The sequence below is a fragment of the Podarcis liolepis genome, assembly GCF_965112155.1.
Source record: "Podarcis liolepis genome assembly, chromosome: 3".
Taxonomy (NCBI): domain Eukaryota; kingdom Metazoa; phylum Chordata; class Lepidosauria; order Squamata; family Lacertidae; genus Podarcis; species Podarcis liolepis.
Genome location: NC_139557.1, coordinates 47,746,151 through 47,770,012, shown reverse-complemented (window position 1 = coordinate 47,770,012; position 23,862 = coordinate 47,746,151). Strand labels below are relative to the sequence as shown.

General features: G+C 44.3%; 1 protein-coding gene across 2 annotated transcripts in view; it reads left to right on the top strand.

Annotated features, from left to right (window-relative positions):
* The window catches only part of MMS22L (MMS22 like, DNA repair protein), a 79,051-nt gene extending 55,189 nt beyond the window's left edge, over positions 1–23,862 (top strand). For both annotated transcript variants that reach the window (XM_083497621.1, XM_083497622.1), the window contains exons 17-25: positions 6,962–7,104; positions 7,721–7,863; positions 8,021–8,180; positions 11,511–11,680; positions 15,160–15,374; positions 16,332–16,498; positions 17,455–17,551; positions 19,329–19,496; positions 21,512–23,862. In XM_083497621.1, the coding sequence (XP_083353747.1) occupies positions 6,962–7,104; positions 7,721–7,863; positions 8,021–8,180; positions 11,511–11,680; positions 15,160–15,374; positions 16,332–16,498; positions 17,455–17,551; positions 19,329–19,496; positions 21,512–21,578 (1,330 nt within the window). In that variant the 3' untranslated portion in view covers positions 21,579–23,862. The remainder of the gene's footprint in view (positions 1–6,961; positions 7,105–7,720; positions 7,864–8,020; positions 8,181–11,510; positions 11,681–15,159; positions 15,375–16,331; positions 16,499–17,454; positions 17,552–19,328; positions 19,497–21,511) is intronic.

Here is a 23,862-nt window from a genome sequence, read left to right as displayed (position 1 = left end):
TGGTAGGGCCCCAGTTGCTTATGCCCTAGTTTCTTCTTGGCCAACGACCTGGCCGGCACTGCGTGGGCTGCTAACCAAACCCAGTCTCCCACGTGGAGCTCTTCTCCAACCCTTCTGTGCTTGTCTGCTTGTACCTTGTATGCGTGCTTGGCCAGCTCCAGGTGGCGCCTCAGCTGATCGTGGACCTCCTGCAGCTCCGACGCGAACGCATCTGCTGTCTGCGGCTCCCCCTCCCCCATTCTTTCCAGTCCCGGGAAGGTTCTGGGGTGCCTCCCGTTGTTGGCGAAGAACGGCGTGACCCCCGTGGACACGTGCTTCGTGTTGTTGTAGGCGAACTCGGCAAGCGGTAGGTAATCCACCCACGTCGCAGGCTGTTGATTTGCATAACATCTCAGGTACTGCTGCATGATGGCATTGACCCGCTCCGCTTGCCCGTTGGTCTGCGGGTGTCTCGCCGACGCCAGGTTGATCTTGACGTTCAGGAAGCCCATCAGCTTCTGCCAGAAATTCGAGATGAACTGCCGCCCCCGGTCGGACAGAATAGACCGTGGCAGACCGTGAACCTTGAACACGTGGTCTATGAACAGTTTGGCGGTTTGCTCCGCCGTGGCCACCTTCGCACACGGAATGAAATGCGCCATCTTGGAAAACAGGTCCACCACCACCAGCACTGCCGTCTTGCCCCTTGAGCTGGGCAGATCCGTGACAAAGTCCAGAGCCACCCTTTCCCAAGGTTCGACCGGAGTTTGCAGCGGTTCCAACAGTCCGGCCGGCGGTTTGTGCACTGGTTTGGCCCTCTGGCAGGTGTCGCACCTCGCCACGTAGTCTGCGACCTCCCCTCTCATTCCAGGCCACCAGAAATCCCTGGCTACTAATTCCACCGTCTTCTCCTTGCCAAAGTGCCCGGCCGTGGGCGCGTCGTGCAGCTGCTGCAGCACCTTGGCTCGAAGGTCGTCTCCCGGCACGTAGATGGCCCCTTTACGGATGAGCAATCCATCTCGTAGCCGGAAACCGTCGGCCGCTGCCTTGCCCCTTTGCACCTCTGCCATCTTTGCTTGTGCGAAGGAGTCCTCCTGCAACGCACGTCGCACCGCCTCTAGGTCCACGGTCGCCGCGGCGCACGCCCACACTGCTGGTGCGAAGATGTGCATGGCGGCCGCTGGTGTTGCGTCCTCCAGATACTGTGGCTTACGGGAGAGAGCGTCTGCCATGATGTTGGTGTCCCCCGGGACATACTCTATTCGGAAGTCGAAGTTTGCAAAGAACTCAGCCCAACGTATCTGCCTCTGGTTCAGGAACTGTGCCGTGCGCCAGTGCTCTAGATTCTTGTGGTCCGTGCAAACCTGCACCGTGTGCTTGGCGCCGATCAGAAAGTGCCTCCACGCCTTGAACGCTGCGTGAATGGCCAGCAACTCCCTGTCCCAGATGGTGTAGTTCTGTTCGGACTTGCTGAGCTTCCTGGAGTAAAACGCTCCCGGTCGCCACACCCCCTGCGGGTCTTTCTGCAACAGGACCGCCCCCACGGCTCTGTCCGAGGCGTCTGTCTCCACCCTCATCGGCTTGCTGGGGTTGACATGAAGCAGCTGCTCTTCCGACGCGAAGAGACGCTTGAGTGCCTGAAAGGACTGCTCCGCCTGCGCTGTCCAAACGAACTTCTTCTTCTTGGAGCTAAGCGTGTCAGTGATGGCCGCTGTCTGCATCGCGAAGCCCTTGATAAACTTGCGATAGAAGTTCGCAAAGCCGACAAACCGTTGGACCTCCTTCCGGTTGCGCGGACTCTTCCAATCCAACACCGCTCGAACCTTGGCGCTGTCCATGGCGAGCCCCTTGTCAGACAGCTTGTAGCCAAGAAAATCCACCTCCGGCACGTCAAATTGGCACTTCTCCAGCTTGGCGTAGAGCCTATGTTGCTTTAGCCTGCTCAGCACTTCCTTGACGTGTCCGTCATGCTCCTGCTGCGACTCCGAAAAGATCAGGATGTCATCTAAGAAACAGACGCACGTCTTGTAGAGAAGTCCCGCCAACACGTGATGCATAAACGCTTGAAAAACGTGGGAGCCATTTTGCAATCCAAAAGGCATAACTCTATATTCGTAGGTCCCCAGTGGCGTGAACATGGCTGTCTTCCACTCATCTCCTTCCCGCATGCGAATGAGGTTGTACGCCCCCCGCAGGTCCAACTTGGTGAACACTCTGCCCTTCCGTACCTTTGCGAGGAGGTCGTCAATACGGGGCATGGGGAAGTCCGATGGCCTAGTCAGACTGTTCAAAATCCTGTAATCCACTACCAGTCTTTTCTGGGGCGTGTCCCGCTTCTTAACAAAGAATACGGGACTGCCCCCCACTGCCCTGGACTCCCGGATGAAGCCGCGTTGCAAATTATGGTCAATGAACTCTTTGAGTTCCTGCAGTTCGTCCTCTGACATGGAATACAGTTTCCCTTTAGGCAGCGCCGCCCCCGGCAGCAGGTCAATTTTGCAGTCATATGGTCTGTGAGGGGGTAGCCTGTCTGCCTCCTTCTCGCAGAAAACTTCCAAAAATTCAGCGTACTTGTGTGGAATCGCTTGCAGCGTGCCTAGCAGCAGCTGTGACTCCTCTTCCTCTCCTTCCTGCCTGGGCACGATGCAGTGTTCAGCACAAAAGGAAGAGCCGAAGGTCAGCTGCCTCTGGTACCAAGCCATCGCTGGGCTGTGCTTGTCCAGCCAACTCATGCCCAATACAATGGGCGTGTCAGATAGTCGAGTGACGTTGAAGCTGATGATTTCTCTGTGATTCCCAAGTCGCATCACCATTGGTGGCGTCTGCTTCACCACTTGCCCCCCGAGCAGCTCCCTGCCATCCACCGTGACAACCTGCAGGGGCAGTGTGGCCGGCAGCAACTGCACAGCGTGCCTGTCGACAAAGTCCTGCCCTATAAAGTCCGCATTGCTGCCTGAGTCAATGGTGATTGGCACGTCCATGGTGATTCCATTGGGCAGTTGGAGAGACGCTGTGAGCCTCACTACTGGTTTGGGCGGGAGGGGGTTCACGGGCTGTAAAATCGCTGGGGACTGCGTCACTAACACGTCTGGCTGGGCCCCAGTGCCTCTTCCTCCAGCCAGACAGCCTCGTTTCCCTGCTGTGGTCCTCCTTGCTGTGTTGCTGCAGTCACCATTGCTGAGGCTGCAGTGAGCTTGTGGGGCCTCTGGGGACACTCTTTCGCCATATGCCCTGGCTCCTCACAGACGTAACACTTCCTGTTCCCTCTAGGAGGCTTCGCTTTCACTGCTGCTGGTGCTAGGGCTCTGGTTGCTGACTGAGCCCTTGCACCTCCCACCTCCATAGGTTCGGCTCCTCCTCCTGGCGGAGGCGTGGATTGCGCCCGCGCTGCTTCCCTGGGAAAGAAGGAGGGGCCCCCGGCTGGTTCGCGCCCTCCACGCCCTTCGTCCCTGTTCCACGGACGTCCTTCCAGCCTCACCCCCACTGCCAGTGCCCTCTGAACGACCTCCTGGGTGGTTCGGGGTCTCTCCCCCCTGGCGATCTCATCTTTAATCGAGTTATGCAGCCCCTCCCAAAAGAGGTCTCTTACAGGAGCCGAATCTCTGTCCCATTCCAGGGCACTGACCAAGGCGAAAAAGCGGGCATGGTACTGCCTGACGCTGGCCCTCCCTTGTCTCAGCCCATGCACCTCCTTCCGTGCAAGATCCACGTCAATACTTGATAAAAAACACCCATCCATTGCTTTAATAAAGGCATCTGCATTCTGTAGCGCCGGATCCTTATCTCTCCATAAATTGCGTAGCCATGCTCTCGCATCCCCATGCAGATGGGACATGATGAACCCCACTCTCTCTTGTTCATCTCTAAAGTCTTTATGCAGCAGTTGCAGTGCGCACAGTACGTCGGCTCTAAAGTCGGGATACTGTTGCAGGTTCCCATCGAAGTGAGAGACCAGCCCGCCTGTCCGTCTCGCCAACCCAATGCCCTCCTGCCGGGGTGTCTGCTTTGTCAGCACGTCTAACCTGACCTGGAGATCCCTGCAGGCTGCGGCTGCTTCCTCCTCCCTCTTCCTGGATGCTAGAGCCTCGGCGTTCAGTTGTGCCACCGCGTTTCTGAGTTCCTCTATCTGCTGCTCAGCCGTCATGTCGTCTGCCGTTCGTGAGCTTGCTAGTAGGCACCTGTGTCTCTCCCCTCCTCGAGGTTGTAGATGCCCACAAGTGGAGACGGAGCTTACTGTCAGAGCTGCTTGAAGATCCTAGCTCACAGAGGATCACGCTAGCCAGCGGTCATTAAGTAAAAGTCTTTATTGAATTACAGTTTCCATTCTCACGCTGCTGCGCGCAACTCTACGCCTAGTAGCTAGGTCGGCGAAGCTCCGTCTGAGTCTCCGCCCTGTGTGCACCAACTTAATATCCTAGCCTTGCTCCACCTTTTCCTCCTGACTGTCCTCCTCTGGGTCCCTCTACCCCCCGGGGCTTCTTCCTTCCGGGATTCTTCTGACGCTGACCCAGACCCTCCTGCCTCCTTGCGCCGGGCTTTAGGACCTGGCTCTCTTTCGGGGCTGCTTACTGCGCCGCCTTCCTCTGCATTTGAACTTGGCGCGCGCGCCCAACCTTCCACTTTCCTCTCAACCGTTTCTTCGCTCCCCGATGGAGGTGTGGCCATCCCCGACTCATGTCCTCCCTCCTGTGGAGGTGTGGCCACTCCTGACTCATGTCCTCCCTCCTGTGGTGAGCTGCCAGCGCTTCCCCCCTGGCTCCCTTCCTCTTCCCTGCTTCCTGGTGGTGACGCTGGTCCCGATTTCCAGCTGCTCCCCCCTGAGTCCTCTCTGGCTCTGTCTTCCTGGGGTGCCCCCCTAGACTCCCCCCTTGCCCTCGCCACTGGTGCTCCTTTCTGTGAATCCTCTGATTCACTGGAAAGACTAGGAGATCTCGGGTCGTCGTCGTCACTCATCTTTTCTTCTGCCTCCTCCCCTTCGCTCTCTGTTTCCTCCCTTGCCCGTGCTTCTGCTCCTAAACCCCTGACAGATAGCTTGTATGATTTAAAAGGGAGAGGATGGTAGCTAATACAAAGCTCCTGGTTCAATATCTTGCCTCCTGGTAAAAACAAGAAATATGGTTGAAATACTGGAGAGCCGTTACCAGTCAGCGCAAACTGTGCTGAATTAGATGAGTCAGTGGCCTGTCTCAGTTTCCTTTGTACATGTGCGTGCAATATTTTTTTTCTGGTTTTGAGATCCTTTTGATATATTCATAGTAATGTGTCATGCCTTTATATTCAGAATATGCCCTCTGTTCTAACTCAGAGGCAGCTAGTGCAAATTGCCCTATTATTTACAAAGTTTCAGGTCTTTCAGTTATATCAGAACTATTGTTCACATTTGTTTTCCAACCCAATGATGTCTCTAAAGTAGGAATATCTAGCCCTCATTTCAGGGGTCTGATACAGCCCAGCCCAAGCAAGTGCCTTCCGCCTCCCCAAAAGAAACACCACAATTTTTGGCAGCAGAGTCAACAAGAAGACTATACGTAGGCACAGCAGTGGAACAGGTGAAGCCCAGTTGAGATGGGCCTCATCTGGTCCCCAGGAAGTCTGAGAATTGACCAGAGAGGAGGCTATAAGTACAGAGTCGGATCCTAGAGAGGGACCAGGTGGGATAACAGGGAAGGGACCCACCCTTATGTAGCCAGACACTTCCAGTCATGAAGGAAGAGTACACACAAGTTCTCCCAACTTCAAGGAGAAGGTCAGGTGGGCCAAAGCTCAGGACGATCTCTCGCTTGCAACAGAGGTTAAAAATAATAATAAAAGTTTGTTCAAAGCAAGAGGAAGATCAAGCAAGTAGTAAGTCCTCCACATGGAAAAGATAGAGGAATGCTATTGGGGGGGGGGAGAAGACAGAACTGCTGAACGAATACTTTGCCTCTATCTTCATTCAAAAGGAAAACACTGCTGAACAGAATAAGGGATGCAAGGAGGGAGCTGCAGCCCAAAATAGGGAAAGAGGTGGTAAGGGAACAACTAGCTAATTAAATGAATCAAATCTCCAGGGCCAAAGGGGAATAAAGGAGCTTGCAGATGTACTGGTAGTACATGTGAACAGAATCTAGGGGTCTTGGTAGACCACAAGCTTAACAGAGTCAACAGTGTGGTGCAGCAGGAAGAAATGCTAATACAATTCTAGGCTGCATCATCGGAGGTCTAGGGTCCCAATGATGGGAAGTAATAGTCCCACTCTATTCTGCCTTGGTCAGACCACACCTGGCGTACTTGGTCCAGTTCTAGGCACCACAATTTAAGAAGGATATTGACAAACTGGAATGCATGCAGAGGAGGGCAACCAAGATGATAAAGGATCTGGAAACCAAGCCTTATGAGGAGCAGTTGAGGGAAGTAGATACGTTTGGCCTGGAAAAGAGGAGACTGAGAGGAGATATGATAGCCATCTTCAAATATCTAAAGGGCTGCGATGTGGAAGATGGAGCAAGCTTGTTTTTCTTAGCTCTGGAGGCTAGGACCCCAAACCAATGGCTTCCAGTTACATGAAAGGACATTCTGACTAAACATTGGGAAGAACTTTCTGAGAGTAACAGCTGTTTGACAGTGGAGCAGACCTCCTTGGAATGTGGCAGACTCTCCTTCCTTGGAGGTTTTTAAGCAGAGGTTGGATGGTCATCTCTCATGGATACTTTGGTTGAGATTCCTGCATTTCAGGGGATTGGACTAGATGACCCTGGGGTCCCTTCCAACCCCAGAATGCTATGATTCTAGAATTTGTTGCAGCTTCATTTCTCGTACTACTGCAGGGAAAGGGCATGATATTTTGTGTCAAAGTGCTCACAGAGTATCCCCTGGTGACAAGCAATGGCAGAGGGTTACATATGAAAACACAGGGGGGGAGGTACAAAAAAAGAGGACATAGGGTGACTTTCCTATCTATTTGCCTACTTATTTTTTTCTTACTAATTCTTCTTTCCTGCAGTGAATTGTCTGAAGCTCTTACTAGAATGGGTCATATGTCCTACCAACCCTTGTTGGTACAGTCTTGGTTTCGATGCGTTTTGCAAATGTTTATCGATCAGCCTCCTGATACTTTGATCAGGACAGATGCTGAGCGAACAGCTGGTAAGTATGCTTCTTTAATATACAAGTGTTTAAGAATATATGTGTTATTCCCAATGTTTAGTCAGAATCTCGTTTCTTGTAAGTTCGGGTCCTACCCCTTGGAGCAGCAGAAAACAAGCTGGCTCGATCTCCATGTGACAGCCCTTCACATATTTGAAGAATTGTTCTTGAAAAATAATTAGTGCTCAAGTTACGTTAAGTAGAAAGCAATGGCCTAAAGTCAGCAATTGGGAATATAATGCAAATTGTTGTTTACTGTAACCCACCAGACACAGTGGTTGTCAATACAGTGCCTTCCAGATGATGCTGGACTTCAGCTCCCATCAGCCCCAGCCAGCATGATCAGTGGTCAGAGATGATGGCCGTTGTAGTCCAATAACATCTAGAGGGCACACTGGCTACCCCTGCAGTAGAGACTACTTTGCCTTTCTTGTTTTGTTTGCTGTTGAATACTGAAAATTGATTGTCCAACTTTGTAATCATAGTCACGAGTGCTGATTAGCACCCCGGCTCAAGGGTGGGAGGGGAAATTTAGAGTTGAATCCAAAGCTGTGCTGCATGAATTTGCTGTCGATCCGTGCCAATTATTTTTTCATGTTCTCATGATAACCAATAGATAAGGCTTATATGGAACAACTGACCGAGCTCACAAGATTGATATTAAAACTTCCAGAAGTTAGAGATATCTTTGCAAAGGCTCATGTTGATGATTCACTCTCCAAACAAGACCCTAATGATGCTGTTTTTCAATTTGTTAAGGTACAGTATTTCCTAAAAATCCCAGTTTTGGAGGATTCTGAAAATGCAATGTTTGGGCCCACATTTGAAGAAACATTTGTTTTATTTCAATGAAATATTGGCCAAGACTCATTATCTTATACTAATTATTTTTGCACGCCTGTTTTCATTGTCTCAGGCTGTTGGTAAAAATTACAGTGGACTTCAGACACTAGCTGAAAAATCAGCCATGGTGGCAAAGGCACTGGAATACCTTGGTGATGTATTAAAATATGTAAAACCCTACTTGACAAAGAAAGGACCTGCGGAAGGATTGCATCTCACCTACAGGATTATAGGTAAATATCACATATTCCTTTACTATATAAAATTATGCAAAAGGATGATTTTTTTAAAAAAAAACACCTCCCAATTGTTTGGTATGGAAACCAAAATTGAGAAGAAAAACAGTTCTGCCTTACAAGGCATTCCAGGGCATTAAGTGTCATGTGGACTGTTTCTACTGACATTTGAAACATTGTCTTCCTTTCTCTAGGTCAGTGGTTCTCAAACATTTTTCTCTGGGCCACACTTTCAGAATAAAAATTAGCTCACGCCACACATCTTTTTTTATTAATAAGAAATAGGTTGGAAAACGAAAAGAAACAACTCCTAGCAGTGCTTGATTTACAACATAGACCACAATTAATTTATCATATGATCGTGGGACACCCAGAAAGTATAAAACAATGCAGCTACATAAGAACATGAAGCATTCCCATGGGGGGGGGGGTTGATAACCATACTACACTGAAATGTTAAAATATTTCTTTGATTGTCCTTGACTCTTGCTGCCACACTTGCCATCCTCTCCTGCCACATTCTTTGAGAACCACTGCTTCAGGTGCTGTCTAATCAAGAAACTGATCCTGGTGGCAGATTCCCTAGTGTGAAAATGTAGTAGTTACGTGTGTGTGTGTGTGTGTGTGTGAGAGAGAGAGAGAGAGAGAGAGAGAGGATGAAAAATTTGCCACTAGAAGCCATTTCTGCTTACCCTAATGCTTTGCCCCAGAATGACTGGAAAATATGGCAAAGGTGGTGGTCTTCCCCTCCTTCCTCTTTCTCACATTCATTCAGACATGTCCATTGTCATGCTTCCATGTGTATACACACATGCACAATGAAGACCCTAACGCATGGACAGCATTCCTGTGCACTTTCTAGGGCAGACAGTGGTTGAGAAATGTAACAACACATTTACAAGGTTATGAGTTGGACTATAAGAACTGTTAAAAATGGAAAATGTCGCTCTCCTTTCCCTGCTCGGCCCATCAGAAGCTTCCACTGGAATCAGGTTCCTTCTGTGGATGAAAAGGAGCCCTTATGTTTGTGGAAGGGCAAGTCTGGAACTAGCCCAGTGAGACGTGCTTACATGGCTTGTTCGTCAGGAAGGCTGGGAAGAGCTCTGCACGTGAGCAGGGCCCTCATTAAGGTCACCTGAGCCTCTCACAGGCAACTGCTTCTCTGCTATTCTAGTGGAGAATAAAGATGGTACAGTCAGCTTGCAACTTGTGTTAATTCAGCTTTAAGCACTTGGCTGGAAAAAGTAAAAAAGGAGCTGGCTTCTTGGGGTGAGAAGCAGCAGCAATCCACCGGCCATTGCACTCACCTTGGGAGAGCATTTGGAGGTGCAGAGAGTGTGCGTGTTTTGACTATACATGACTTTGGCTTTATGTGCTATCCCCAGAACATAACCCCCACATAAATTGGGAGCTCATTATAGAGGACAACCCAAACACATAGACTAAATCCCATATAGCTGTGCACTTGTGTGAGGGTGCTTCAGAGGAAAGGCAAGAGCAAAATATTTAGAGGCTCACTGTTTTTGGCTCTTACATGATTCTGGAGGAGTAAATGTTTTGAATCAAGGAAAAGTAGATGGACAGAACGCTTGATACCTAAAGAGACATTGAGCCTGCTCTTATATATAATAGTGATCTCCAGTGTTGCTATGTAAATATAATTAATAACAACAACAATAATGATAATAATAGTTGTTCCTGAATCTTCAAGGTAAGTCGTATAAATTGTTGTTTTTAAAACTTAATTTTCAATGTTTTGGTTTTTTTTAGCCTTGATTGATTCCACCCAAGGAAAATTAATAACCAAAACAAGAATAATTTTCTTTCAGATATTTATGCATATGCTGCCATACAATTGTGTCTTTCAGCTTTGAAATAGCTTAGAGTAAATTACAGTGTTAAGGACCATTGGACATAGTAGTCTGGGTCAAAGAGAGCAGTTTTATTTCAGATGTTCCTACGGAATAGGTAGGAAAAAAATAGATTAGCACCGCTGGAGCTGTTGTTAAGTGTCTGCTCTCTTTCTGTGTTATGTTCCACTCCACAAAATTAGTGTAGTTGCCTTTATTTTCAGGGATGACAGGTTGACTTTTGCATATTAATAATGTCTGTAAAAGCTTATTTTCATTCTCTTCCATTATCTGTATTGGTTTCAGTTACATACATCCTCCCTGTGTTTTTTTCTTTTAAAAAGTAGTTCCTATTTCATTGATTACAGTGCATAGCTTGAAAACAATATATGCAAAACTAAGCGGGCATTCTAATTTATTTCTGTATGATACTCCCAGTTAGAACCTTTGATAACAATCCAGCATAGGTGAAGCTGTAACAAAGTCCAGCTGAAAACCATGAAATGGAACTTCATGGCAACTAACTTAAGTCAGATTGATTTCAGTGGGATTGGAATTGAAGATAGACAAATGCTATAGAGAAATGTTTATAGGTGGTTTAGCTGTGGCCCTCCAGGTGTTGTTGGGCTCCAAAGCCCACCAACTACATCTGACATTAAACAATGGTCAGGGGTGATGAGAGTTTTATTATAGCGATCTTTGGAAGGTCAGCTTCCCCAGCCTTGATATAGCATATATACATACGTACAGGTAGTTTGTATGCAGGAGGAAAGTGCCATAAGCTAGCATTCTTTCTCATGTAGATTAACTACAAAGGGTTGGCTGTAGAATTCTGTGGTTCTAAGTGCTGTGTTGCTTGCATATTAACAATTGCAGTACAGCAAATGTCTCAATCTTTTCCTTGTTTATGTTATGCGTGTGTCGGAGCCCTGTTTTCCAGCATGTGTAGACATAGTTGTAGGTGGAAGAGGGTGTAGCAATGACATAGCACTAGTAATCCACATAATATGTAGACAGTCCTTTGAAACTTAAAGAAACGGATATAGAATAATACTGCAACTCAGCCTAGCGGCTTGAAAGACAACAATAAAGATTTTCAAAGCAGCTGAACTCTGATTTGAATCAAGGCAGCAGTCCTGGGGAAAGTACTGGCACTGTACGCCACTTAATTTTTATTGATACGTCTTTTGATGAATGGAGGCACGAGAGGGGAAACACAGTGCCACTTTTAAGTTGTGAGATCCAATCACAGGTTGTTGTTTTTTTTAAAAAAAAACACCCATTATTAGCCCAAAGTTTATGACTCATTTTGCTATGAATGGACATTCACTATTCCCAGGTTGACTAAAGTGGGTTATGTGAAAATGTGACACTTGGTTGCTATAGTTACAACCAAGGGAAATGCAACCTAACAGAAAGCCTGTTTATGCCTTCCGTCCTTTTTACCAGTTTTGTCTTTCGGGTTTTTATTCAATAGGATGCCTTGTGAAGTCTTGGGCACCCATACTGGCTACTTCCAAAGCACAACAGCTCTTGTTCCGCATAATAGATTGCTTGCTCTTGCCACATGCTGTGCTCCAGCAAGACAAAGAGCTGCCTGCAGCGATGTTGTCTGCCATTCGGGAGAATCTTCCTCTGTTTCTTCAGGTGTGTATGTCTGTGTTAGATAGATAGATAGATAGATAGATAGATAGATAGATAGATAGATAGATATGGAAAACTAATGGCTGGCAACGGAGGCTTGTTGTTTTTACATACACCGTGCAGGTGGCGCTGTGGTCTAAACCACTGAGCCTCTTGGCCTTGTCAATCGGAAGGTCAGCAGTTCGAATCTGTGCAACGGGGTGAGCACCCGTTGCTTTGTCCCAGCTTCTGCCAACCTAGCAGTTCTTAAGCACACCAGTGCAAGTAGATAAACAGGCGGGAAGGTAAACGGCATTTCCATGCGCTCTGGTTTCCGTCACGGTATTCCGTTGCACCAGAAGTGGTTTAGTCCTGCTGGCCACATGACCCGGAAAGCTGTCTGTGGACAAACGCCGGCTTCCTCAGCCTGAAGCAAGATGAGCGCCACAACCCCATAGTCGCCTTTGACTGGACTTAACCGTCCAGGGGTCCTTTACTTTTTTTACCTTTTACATATTGTTGAACAGTTGATCTTAAAAGTCCTGCTAATGAGACACAGCTTCATGGATGTTGGTGGTTGTTCAAACATCTAGCAGAGCTACATATCCTTCCCTGTAACGTTTTACAAGCTAAGACAACAGTCCTGAAGAAACTTACTACCTAAATAGTCATTCACTGATATAGTAGGGCTGACTGCTATTTAAATGGCTTTGGAACTTTGCTTAAGAAAATAATTGAGATCAAATGATTTCTCTACACAATGAGAGAAACTGTTGTAGTTAGATGATTTTTTTTTTTACTGTATACCCTTTATAGAAAATAAAACGATTAAAACAGTTACATAAAAGAAAGCACAGAATTTAAACAAGGAAAACGAAACCATTGTTAAAATCATTAGTATAAAAGTTTTCATCAACTAGATAGTCTACTGTATAATCTTTGAACTTTTGTTTATAAGTTTTTAAAGAAAAACATATGAGTGCTATCTTGTAAATAAACCCCTTGGCCCAAATTCATTTTTTCCCCAGTTTTTAAGGTACATAACAAGGGTCTTGTAAATCAGACAAAGGCCCATCTAGTCCAACATCCTGTTCTTACAGCCACAGGCAATGTGGCAAAAAACGTCATCTATATATATTCCTGATATTGGTGCTGCTATATAAAGTTTTCATTGTGGAGAGGAGCTGGGACTCAACTATACAGCTGCAAATAAAATGTTTTAAGTGCAATATGCAGTTTGACACTATATGGCAATGATGAGCCTTATAGAAAATTCAATGTATTTTTAAAAACACTTTGAGAAAAAGCATTTACAGAACAGGTTATTATTATTATTATTATTATTATTATTATTATTATTATTATTATTTACCCTGCTCATTTATTATTTATACCCCACCCACTCTGGGCAGCTTCCAACAAAAGATTAAAAATACATTAAAATACATTAAAACATCAGTATGTAGATTCCATCCTGGATATCTGTATTACTATGGCCCCAATAGCCCAGAGTACTTCCCTATGATACCAAAAGCAGGTGCCAATCTGTGAAGGTAGCATGTAGGTACTTCAACCCAAGTAGCATTCTGAACCCAGAAAAAAATATGAATCATACCATAACAAGTTCTGTTCATGGGATAAACCAGTTTTGATTTAAGAGACAATGTCTTACTACCTTAGAGGTTTTCGTAGAAGTCTTGGGGTTCTTTTAAGGTCTTGTGATTCCCAAATTGTGGCTCATAGGAGTCCTTTTGATGGCTCCCCGGGGAAAGAATATTAGAGGTAACTCAAAGGACAAGGGATTCTAAATTCCCCTGCCTTCACATCTTGGGTTTATAATTTGATTGTGCCATAATAGAAATGAGCATTGCCCATGCCAGGGCTACAGTCTTGTGCCAAAATATGGTCTTGCAAGTAAGCCCATAGACTTTAACTAGCCTGCCTTGTCCACATGTATCAATTTTGGTACATTTGTGGCACATCAATAGTATGATTGCCTGGATACTATTGTCACTCACTGCAGGTTTACTCAAGCCTGCCTGTTGTAGCTACTAGCTAACAAATCCTGGTTAGTTATTCCTTCAATGCATATCTACACTTGAAGTATTAATTCCAAGATAAAATTCTTGGGCAGATTTTCTTACCCTAAGCACACACAGATTATTAACTCATCAGACAGGTGATTGACAAAAAAATTAAAAATTATCCTCTGGGCTGAAGATTTTCAAACCTATTACTGGCAGCCTCAGCATTCCAAGTAGAATGAACAATGGCTGCTAATGCTGATGGCATGTTTATGGTACACCAGCCCCATCATGCTAACTGCATTCTCTAACAAAACTCAGTTTTGTGTTTTCATATTTGGTGGAACAGTGCAAACATGCAAACAATATTGGCACGGATTACTGATTCTCCATTGAATTAAAGAAAACATTTCACCCATTTTTCTATTCCCATGAACCTGCCATGATATATTTTTCTATTGTTACTGATGCTTGACCATTTTGCTAGTGTGAATTCCAAGTAAGAGTCTTTGTGAATTCTTCAATAATAACCCTTATGACAGGAGACTCGTGATTTACCTCCGTTCCTGTCAATCTCTGGAAGCACTCTCAAAGAAATCTGCTTATACAGATTGAGGGCGGGGGGGGGGAGAGAGTGAGGGAGAATACACAGAGCATACAAAAAGTCATGGACAGAAACCCATCTTAACTCTTAGCTGGGATAAAAACCCACCAAAGATTCATGTAAAATAAGAAAAATGTCCAAAAATGAGCTGTATGGGTGAGATACAGTAAAGCTCAATTCTACGTGCAAAATACCACTCCAGGTTTTTTAAGTCTAAGCTACAGTTCCTGAAATCAAATCGTTTTTGAGTATATTGAAAAGTAAACATTAAAAGTGAAAGATAAATATTATAAAAATAATATCTGTAAGCAACACAGTATAAGAATATTTTTTGAAAAATGACACTTCTAGAGCCACAATGATACCCAAGAGAATTTTTGCCCCATGGAACATCCCCCTCCTCTCCCCCCCCCCCAGCATGTCTTTCATCTCACTTGAAGTATTTTGTTTTTGTGTAGGTTATTTTTGGGGGGTGTTTCTGATTCTTGTGCCTTTCTTGTAGTTGCAGGTGTGCATTCCCTTTCAAACATTACAAAAACATCAAATCCCACATTCATTATGCTCCTATGCATTTGATAGGATTTTTAGGATCATTTGAAAGAACTTCTCCAGTGTTTCTACCTTTAGTTTCACAAGGTTGGTTAAAAAAACAACACACCCCAAAATTCCTATTCCGTCTTTTTTAAAACTCCAAAACCTCTAGAAATTTATGACAGTCCCTGTAGTGTTTTCAGGCAATATAAGCCAGGCTCACCCATTATGTAGCCAGGAACATTCAGTTTTGCTCGGTCATTCAGACTTTTTGGTTTTAGGTACAAGATGGATAATGGTGAATTCCTCATGTTGTGTCTCTCCCCCCCCCCCCCATTTCGTAGGGCTTGTCCTTTATATGCTGCCAGTCTCAGACTCAAGGGGCCTATTTGAATCAGTTGCTAGGAAATGCAATTCAGCAGTATTTTGGGCGCTTCCTCTCTTCCTCACCTTCCGCTCCTCGAGCTGGACAGCAACACCCTATTTTGCTGGCCATGTGCAGCAGCACCACCATCCCAGGAGTCTTGCATCTCCGTAAGACCACTATGCAAGTCATCAGGTAATGCCCAGGAAAAGCAGATATGATGTATTTGACATTACCATTCTCCCCAGGTAAAGAGTTTCAGGGGCATCTTGTGTTCTTATAGAATAAGTTGTGAAAGTTAGGAAACCACTCAGGGATATGCCGATTTTGTTAAACACTAGAAAGTACTCATGTTATTATTATTTTTTATTAAAAGAAAAACTGCACAGAAATGATTGTTTATTTATGACTCACTTCTCATGAGGCATCCAGGAGTGGTTTACAGATATAACTTATATAAAACAGTTACTTATATATAAACAATTCTATCTATCGATTGGCAGTGTGTTGTAGTGGTTAGAGTGCTGGCCTAGGACCTGGGAAACCAGGCTTCAAATTCAGTCATGAAGTTCACTAAGTGACCTTGGGCTTCACCTGCCTCTCACCCAGCATACCTGATACAGCTGTTGTGACGATAAAAGTAGAGAGTTCCACATATGCCACCTTGAGTTCCTTCATTATATATTCCTTAGTGGGATATAAATGTATGTGTGTGTGTATACATGCACATATATGCACAGAGAATTCAAAAAACACTTATAAATATTAGCAACAGTTTATCGCAACAGTACTTTACATAAAATCAACTCCAAGATAGGTACCAGCTGGGATGAAGATTTTTAGAAGGCTTGTTGAAAGAGCAACAGCTTTAGAAGGCGCCTATCTGATATGCAATGGGAAGTGCCACACTGAAGGCCTGATTCCAGCTTTGTGCAGAATTGACCTCCCGATAGGATAGTATCCACAGGGTGAGGTGACCTCATCAAAAAATGCGTAGATATAAAAGTATTTGAGTGGAAGCTGAAATAGAGGCATATGGATTTGTTTGAATAATAAGCAAATGTGAATAAATTGCTATATTGTTATTTATCCAAATGAACATGAGATAGGCACTGCTGATTCACTTTTGGACCCTTTCTGATTTCCTTCCAGTGAAAGTTACCTGTCGTTCAAAGGTCATGCCCCTCCTCCTCGCCTGGCTTCAGTTCTCGCATTCATTATTGAAGCATTTCGGAGGACCAAGAGCATTGAAATGTGTGACGTGCAGCTGCTGCTCCCTTCTGTGTTGAAATGCCTTGTGCTGGTTAATGAACCACAAGGTGAGCTTGTGAACTTACTGGGGTTTTTTAAAAAAATAAAAAAATACTTTAGAGCAGGGATGGGCAGAACGTACATAGGGATCTACTGGTAGATCTCTGGATATTTTGAGGAAGATGGTCAAGGACTTCAGACTCCCCTTCTATTAAACTGCACTGCAGAAATTAAGACCGGAGTGGGGGGAATAACCAGGAGTGCATTTTTGTGTGTTGAAGGACTGGGTTTCATGCAAGTTTTGTTCTTGCATTAGCATTCTATATTTGAACTGTGTTTCTTTCTATTTGGGGTTTTTAGCACACAACAAGATAGCTCGCACAAGCCTGAAATCTGCCTACCCCTCCTTTAGAGCATAAGCAAAGAAACATTTCTATGCCTTGAGCAGCTCACTATCTACAGCAGGCATAGGCAAACTTGGCCCTCCAGATGTTTTGGGACTACAACTCCTGTTATCCCTGACCACTGATCCTGTTAGCTAGGGATGATGGGTCCCAAAAGATCTGGAGGGCCGAGTTTGCCTATGCCTGGTCTATAGGCATGATGGCATCCACACAAACTTATCAGGCATTTGAGTAGTCTAGGGTGCTTTCTTGGGCTGCCAAATCCCCAGCTTAAAACGAGCCGGGTTCTACTCTGTCATGAACACACACTTTACAAAGGCCAGAAGTAAGGCCCACTGAGTTCAGCAAACATTTACTCCTAAGTAAAGCGTGTTAGGTTTGTAGAAAAATCTGTAACTGCCAGTTGTAATTTATTCTTGTACTAACAGAATGAGCCTTTTGCATCAGTTTAAGCTTGTGCCACTCAAAATGGATGGGGTGTGTGTGTGTGTGTGTGTGTGTGTGTGTGTGTGTGTGAGAGAGAGAGAGAGAGAGAGAGAGAGAAGCAAGCCTATATTGTCTCCCAGAGCTGTTTTCCTCTATTGACTATTAGAAAGCTCCATGTGATTTGTTTCCTGCAGTTAAAAAACTGTCTACAGAGATTCTACAGTGTGTTGTAGAAGGCTGCCAAGCGGGGTCAGGAGGAGAGCTTGCCACCCAGCTGATTTCTGTGTTTAGGTAAGTAGAAAACTGGCCAATTGGCACTGAAACGATTGCAAGGCATTTGACAGAAAACATGTTCTTTTAAGCAACTAATTATCCCTAACATAATTTGAAGATGATTGTTTATAGTACTCCCATTCTTGGCAAAGCTGGTTGTCATGTGGATTGGCCAAAACAAGAAAGGGGAAACTATTTAGAACGAAGCCACGTTCATTCCCTTCCCCCACCCTCAGTGGATTTTAATGCCATCGTACAAAGAAGGCATTGCAGGCTTAAAAACACAGGGGCGCATGTTAGGATAATCCTCGGACAGAATTGCATATCATCCCTGGCAGGGAACTGCCTCCCACCTCCATGGCGTGTGGGTGACTTTCCTCTTGTCAAATTATCACACCATCATCAGCAAGTACTGTTTGAGCCCTGTTCAGATGCTGAATTTCCCCATGTGATTAGAATTGAGTGAGGAACAGAAGGGATGCACTGGCTACCCCTCTGCTCTGTGGCTTTGCTGTGCCTGCCTCCATCTCCCTTTATGCCTTAGAGGGCAAATGTCTGCAGTTGGGAGCCTGACATAGATCTGTGCCTGGGGTTCCTTTGCATTCACTATCTCACACCACTGTTGAGCCGGTGCAACCTAGAGGCTTGAACAAATCATGAATGTGAGAATTTGTCTGGGGCTACCTCATTCATTCATTTATCACTTGATTGTTAGGAAACCTCTAAGTGGTTTACAAAAATACAAAACAAAACATTGACATTCTCAATAATTTTTTTTAAAAAATCCACTTAAAAGCAGGTACAGTGGTACCTTGAGTTACAGATGCTTCAGGTTACAGACTCCGCTAACCCAGAAATAGTACCTCGGGTTAAGAACTTTGCTTCAGGATGAGAACAAAAATCGCACGGCGGTGGCAGCAGGAGGCCCCATTAGCTAAAGTGGCACCTCAGGTTAAGAACATTTTCAGTTTAAGAATAGACCTCCAGAACGAATTAAGTTCTTAACCTGAGGTGCCACTGTATTTTAAAACATTCAAAACACGAAAGCATTTGTGTTAGAAAGTTTGGAGGGGATCCCTGACCCCAAAATGTGAATTCAGAATTAGCTAATGCTAGCAATACCTGCAGTCAAGTGAATAGTTACGTTTCTTTTGGCACTAGAGTCCACTTAGAAGTGGGGTCAAGGGGGTCACCGACATAGGTTTCTTGTCAGATTAAAAGCTCAAATCAAAATGATGAACTATTAAAAGAAGGAAAGGGTGCATATTTTGGCCAGAGAATTTCATTTAAATTTGGCACACTTCTTCAACAAGTGATAGCTAGATGGAAAGGAAAGCTCAGCATCCCTCTGAAATTCAAATTTCCTAAGATTAACATTGACTCTACATGATTTTGTCAACTTACCCTTATCACACCCAGGGGCGCAGGGTGGAATTTTAGATCACTTGTTGTATCGGAAATGGATAAAGGGCTTTTCATCACAGTTTTAAATTATCATTTGTACAAACTATGGTTTGCTATAATGTTTTGAATTGAGTACTTTCTCCAGCACATGCTGTATTGAAAAAATAAGTGTTGTATACTTGCTGGATTTGTGGTTAGCTTTTACATTTTTTATATTAAAAATGTGTATATATTCTATTACCATACTCCCTTTCTTGCTGCTTCTAGATCTGATCCTATGAGCTCCCTGGACTCGTTTTCAAATAGAAGTACACATTTATTCAGTAGAGTTTGTTTTCTGAGAATGATTTTTTTTGTACCTTGCACTAAATGCCCTTGTTTCTTCCTTCAGGCAGTTTATCCAAGATTACACTACTGTGTATGATAATCAAGTTTACAGCATCTTGGAAGCAGTGGCAGTCTTGGACCAGTCTCTAGTTATCAGCCTGATTCCTGCTATGACAGAGGCCCTGAGGAATTCAGAGTACAAACAAGGTCTTGGCAGAAACGCTGTGCAAAGGTACGTTTGGGGATTACGGTTGCTTTTGGGTGATGAACAGAAGTTCACTCTCTCCACAAAAGGCCTATTTAAACTTACAGTGTAGATTTCTCCAGTTAAATTCTTCCTAGATACTTAGCAAATGTGGATGAGATTTATGAAATGAAACACCTTTTTGTGTTTTGTTAAATGCTTTACATCGAAATATGCCAGTAAGCTGTTATCAGAAGCTGATCGCTTCGCAAAGGACTCTGCTTTTTTGGCTGTGTGAACCCTGTCTTATTTTCTGTTAGATTTTTGTTTAAATATAAGCAGTATATAAATTGCCCAAATAAATGCTTATTTAATTATCTGTTGCTTTCCATGCAAACATCATATAGTGGGTCCCCACCCCCACTCCATTTATAAGTAGTAGGCTAGTGTCACTAAGGGTCTTCGGTATGTGCTTGAAAAGCAGGCTCTCAGAATTAGAAGGAAATAAAAGTCATATTATTTTTGCTGCTCCTGGCAAATATCTTTTATCAGAAGGAAGCTGATTTATACAAAGCTTGCCTCTCCCCACAGCTTCTGCATTTCTTGCATTTCAGTGGTTTTCAAACTGTGCTGATGCTTTCTGTAGGCTATGGAAGTGGAAACAGAAGCCAGTTTAGTCCTGCAACTATTTATATTATTATTAATAATAATAATATTTATTGAATTTATATACCACCCTATAACCGGAGGTCTCAGGGCAGTTCACAGAACAATTAAGGACTTCCACTCATTATGCCTAGTCTGAGTCCACTTCTTAAGGTCAAAGGAATTGTTACTGACGTAACATAGGCACGCAAGTCACGGCCTCTGCTTAAATAATTGCTGGTTATCTAACTTACATAATTTTTAAATACAGGGTTATCTGACCAGGAAAACTGGCTCTTGAAGCAGACTCACATCTGTATCACAATATCCACCTGGTCTCCATTTAACCAGATGGATGGATACAAGTGATGCAGATGGTTAGGTGCACCATATTAAATCAAAGTTAGATTGAGTCTAACTATGGTGTCTAGCAGGGGTGAGAAGCCTCACACCTAGAGGCCAAATGCAGCCCTCCTGGCCTCTTTATCTGGCCTTGCTTCACATCCTCCTTGGGTGTTTTTGTCACGGCTGAAATGTGCCCTTGAGTTCTGGCAATGCTTCTTGCTTCCTTGGAAGGAGAACAGAGGGGGGGGGTGAGTTTGAGTAGAAAGTTCACATTTGTTGCTCCACCCAGAATGGAATGAGGCCCTCAGGCTGAAACGGTTAGAATCACAGAGTTGGAAGGGCTCCCAGGGGTCATCTAGTCCAACCCCCTGCAGTCCATGAATATTTTTGCCCAACATGGGGCTCGAACCCATGACCCTGAGATTAAGAGTCTTATGCTCTACTGATTGAGCTATCCCACATCTCTGTTTACAGAACAACCCTTACTGGCTCTTTGGCATGGCCATGGTTTTCATTAGACATTCTGCACCTGCTTATACGTGGGTGGCGCTGTGGGTTAAACCACAGAGCCTAGGACTTGCAGATCAGAAGGTTGGCAGTTCGAATCCCCATGACGGGGTGAGCTCCCATTGCTCGGTCCCTGCTCCTGCCAACCTAGCACGTCAAAGTTCAAGTAGATAAATAGGTACTGCTCTGGCGGGAAGGTAAACGGGGTTTCTGTGCGCTGCTCTGGTTTCGCCAGAAGGGGCTTAGTCATGGTGGCCACATGACCCGGAAGCTGTACGCCGGCACCCTCGGCCAATAAAGTGAGATGAGCGCCACAACCCCAGAGTCGGCCACGACTGGACCTAAGGGTCAGGGGTCCCTTTACCTTTACCTTTTTACGTGCTTATACAGGTACTCAGCGTTCTTTCATTTCCCAAGGCTTCAGAACAGTTCTGAGGTTGATTTCCTCAAATTCCCCTGAAGTAACCTACGAGTGACATGACTGATTTCTCAAACTCTGTGACACTGGTTTTAATTAAATTCTTATATACTGTTTTTATTTGTTTTGTTTTTTTACTCCTTAACAGAGAAGCCTATAAAAGACTCTTATCTCTGCTCCAAGAGGCTGGACAAATGGAGATACTGAAGCTGTGAAATGAAACGCATTAGCAGCACGCCGATTGTTACTTTCTGCACAGTCATTGCAAGGAATGCTGGTCCTTTGTGGAGACTGCCAATTCCCTGTCTACTGGTGGACGCTGTCTTAGCTTTAAAATGTGCACTTTGTCCCTCGGTAGCCTTTGGCTGTAACGTTTTAATAGTGCACGCAACGTGGGTGGGTGATGCAGTAGTGCCAATGTTTTTCTCTTCCATACGGCAACTGCAAAACCATTGAATCCTAGTAGCAGGGACTATCAGAAGGAAATGACAACAGGTAAAGGAAAGTTGATGACTTAAGGTATTGTTGAAGGGTTCCCCCCCCCCTTTAAAACAAAAATAGTCAAAGGGCAGCAGCAAAGGTAATCTCTAACAGTAAAGTTTTTTCTGCTCTAATGAATCAATACGCTGTGGCTGTCAGGCCTTTCATTCTGACACCTTGAGTGATGTTTTGCTCACAAACACTTCATATGAGCTTGGCGGCTGCGAGGGGGTTCAATCTAAGCAAGGCCAGGGTTAGGTCAGGATGCTTCAGCCCCCTTATGTTAACAGAAGAGCTGGTGTCCGTGTTGCGTGGAACGGTGACAGCTGTCCTAGCATTGTCCCTGTATTAAAAATGTGTAGATGCGCACTGCAGAATTCAACCTCTTAACCCCCTTCTCTGTTGTCCTTGTACGGTTTTGCTCCTTGTACGGTGGAGCGAGCCGCGCTCCCATACTTGAATAACAAGGGCTGGTGCAGTTATAAGAATTGCTACCCAGGTCACTATACAAATGTCATCAATTCCTTTTCTCCCCACCACCCCAGTTTTCTATTATCAGCATAAGAATCCCTAGCAAGGGGGAAAAGTTTCAACCAGATTCTAAGACAGGGAGGAAGGAATGCAGGTGCAAAAACATCTTAATTCAAATCTCTGCTTACTTTTTTTTTTGCATCACATATGATTACATTTTGTATGTAGTAAATTGGATTTGTTAGATATTTCAGAATGTTTATGGTATTTTATCCCTACAGTTCTGAGCTCTATCATAATTCTCCCTGTAATTTCCAAATTTATTTGATGTATGGAATTCACGCTTCCATTAAATTACACAATCTTAGCAACTTACAAGTCATTTGAATTGCAGTAGTGAGTTGTATGGACTTGGCGGCAAAGTCAGGGAACCAAACTAACTTTTCAGAGTTAATGATGAAAGACTGGGTTTTTTGTGTGTGTGTCTATCAATTACTGCCATGGAAACTTCTCCATAATCTTGTTCAGAGCCTTTCTGTATTGTTACCGTATTCTTATGTAAAGGTAGCAGATTATCTCTTTCCTAAATCAACTATCATTACTTCAGATAATACAGTAACTAAAAGCCTCTCTTAGGCTACTTAATATTGCAGAGCATGGAGGTTCTTTTCATTATGAAAGTGACTTTTTGAACCTGCATTGTAGCTTCTTGTAAGCTCCTACACCTGGGAGTTTTATTCATCTCAAAAGGCCTCCATTTCTAGGGGGGGGGGGGATTAAGCCTCTTCAAGTGAGATGCCTTCAAAATCTGAGTCTCAGATAACATCTTTAGCATAGACTTCTTCAAAATGAAGCCTCTGTCTTCTGAAATAATAGAAGTGTATATTGTAACAAACTGTCTAACGGAACAGAGTGTTTTTTTATTATTTCCAGAATAATTAATACTTAACTGGGATTTCTTTTTCTTTTCTTTTCTAAAGGTTTATGTAAAAGTAACATTGCTCTCAGTGCATAAAAAATTACTTGTTAATGTTTCCAGTTAAGCAGTCAGTTGAAAGATTTATTAACAAACTGCCTTTGAAAATACTATCAAATGACCACTGACAAATGACCATATATCTGTGGCTTTATGCAATAGGTATGATTAATAATATTGCAAGTGAGGTTTGTAAGGTCTTCTAGCTGGTTAACTAGAGAACTTCCAGAAAGTAGGAAACTGAAAAAGTGATTCTATAGCCCACAAAAAATGATGGAAACTGAGCTGCATTGATCCGTTTCTGTGTTGTATATATTTGTGTGTGGATGCCAAAAGTTGTTTATGCTTATTTTAACATTGCTTTGTTATAAAGTTGTTTTGTTTTTATGGTAAATTCATTTATAAAATTCAGGACCACAAATCCTGATCATGGAACCCACTTCAAAGCAAGTATGGGTCAGAAGTATGTTACCCTGATTTATAATTGCATGTCTAGAAAGACTGATGTCAGTGTGACTACCCTACAGTATTCTAACTGATTTGATTGCAAACTAAAAATCCTTTTATTGTGA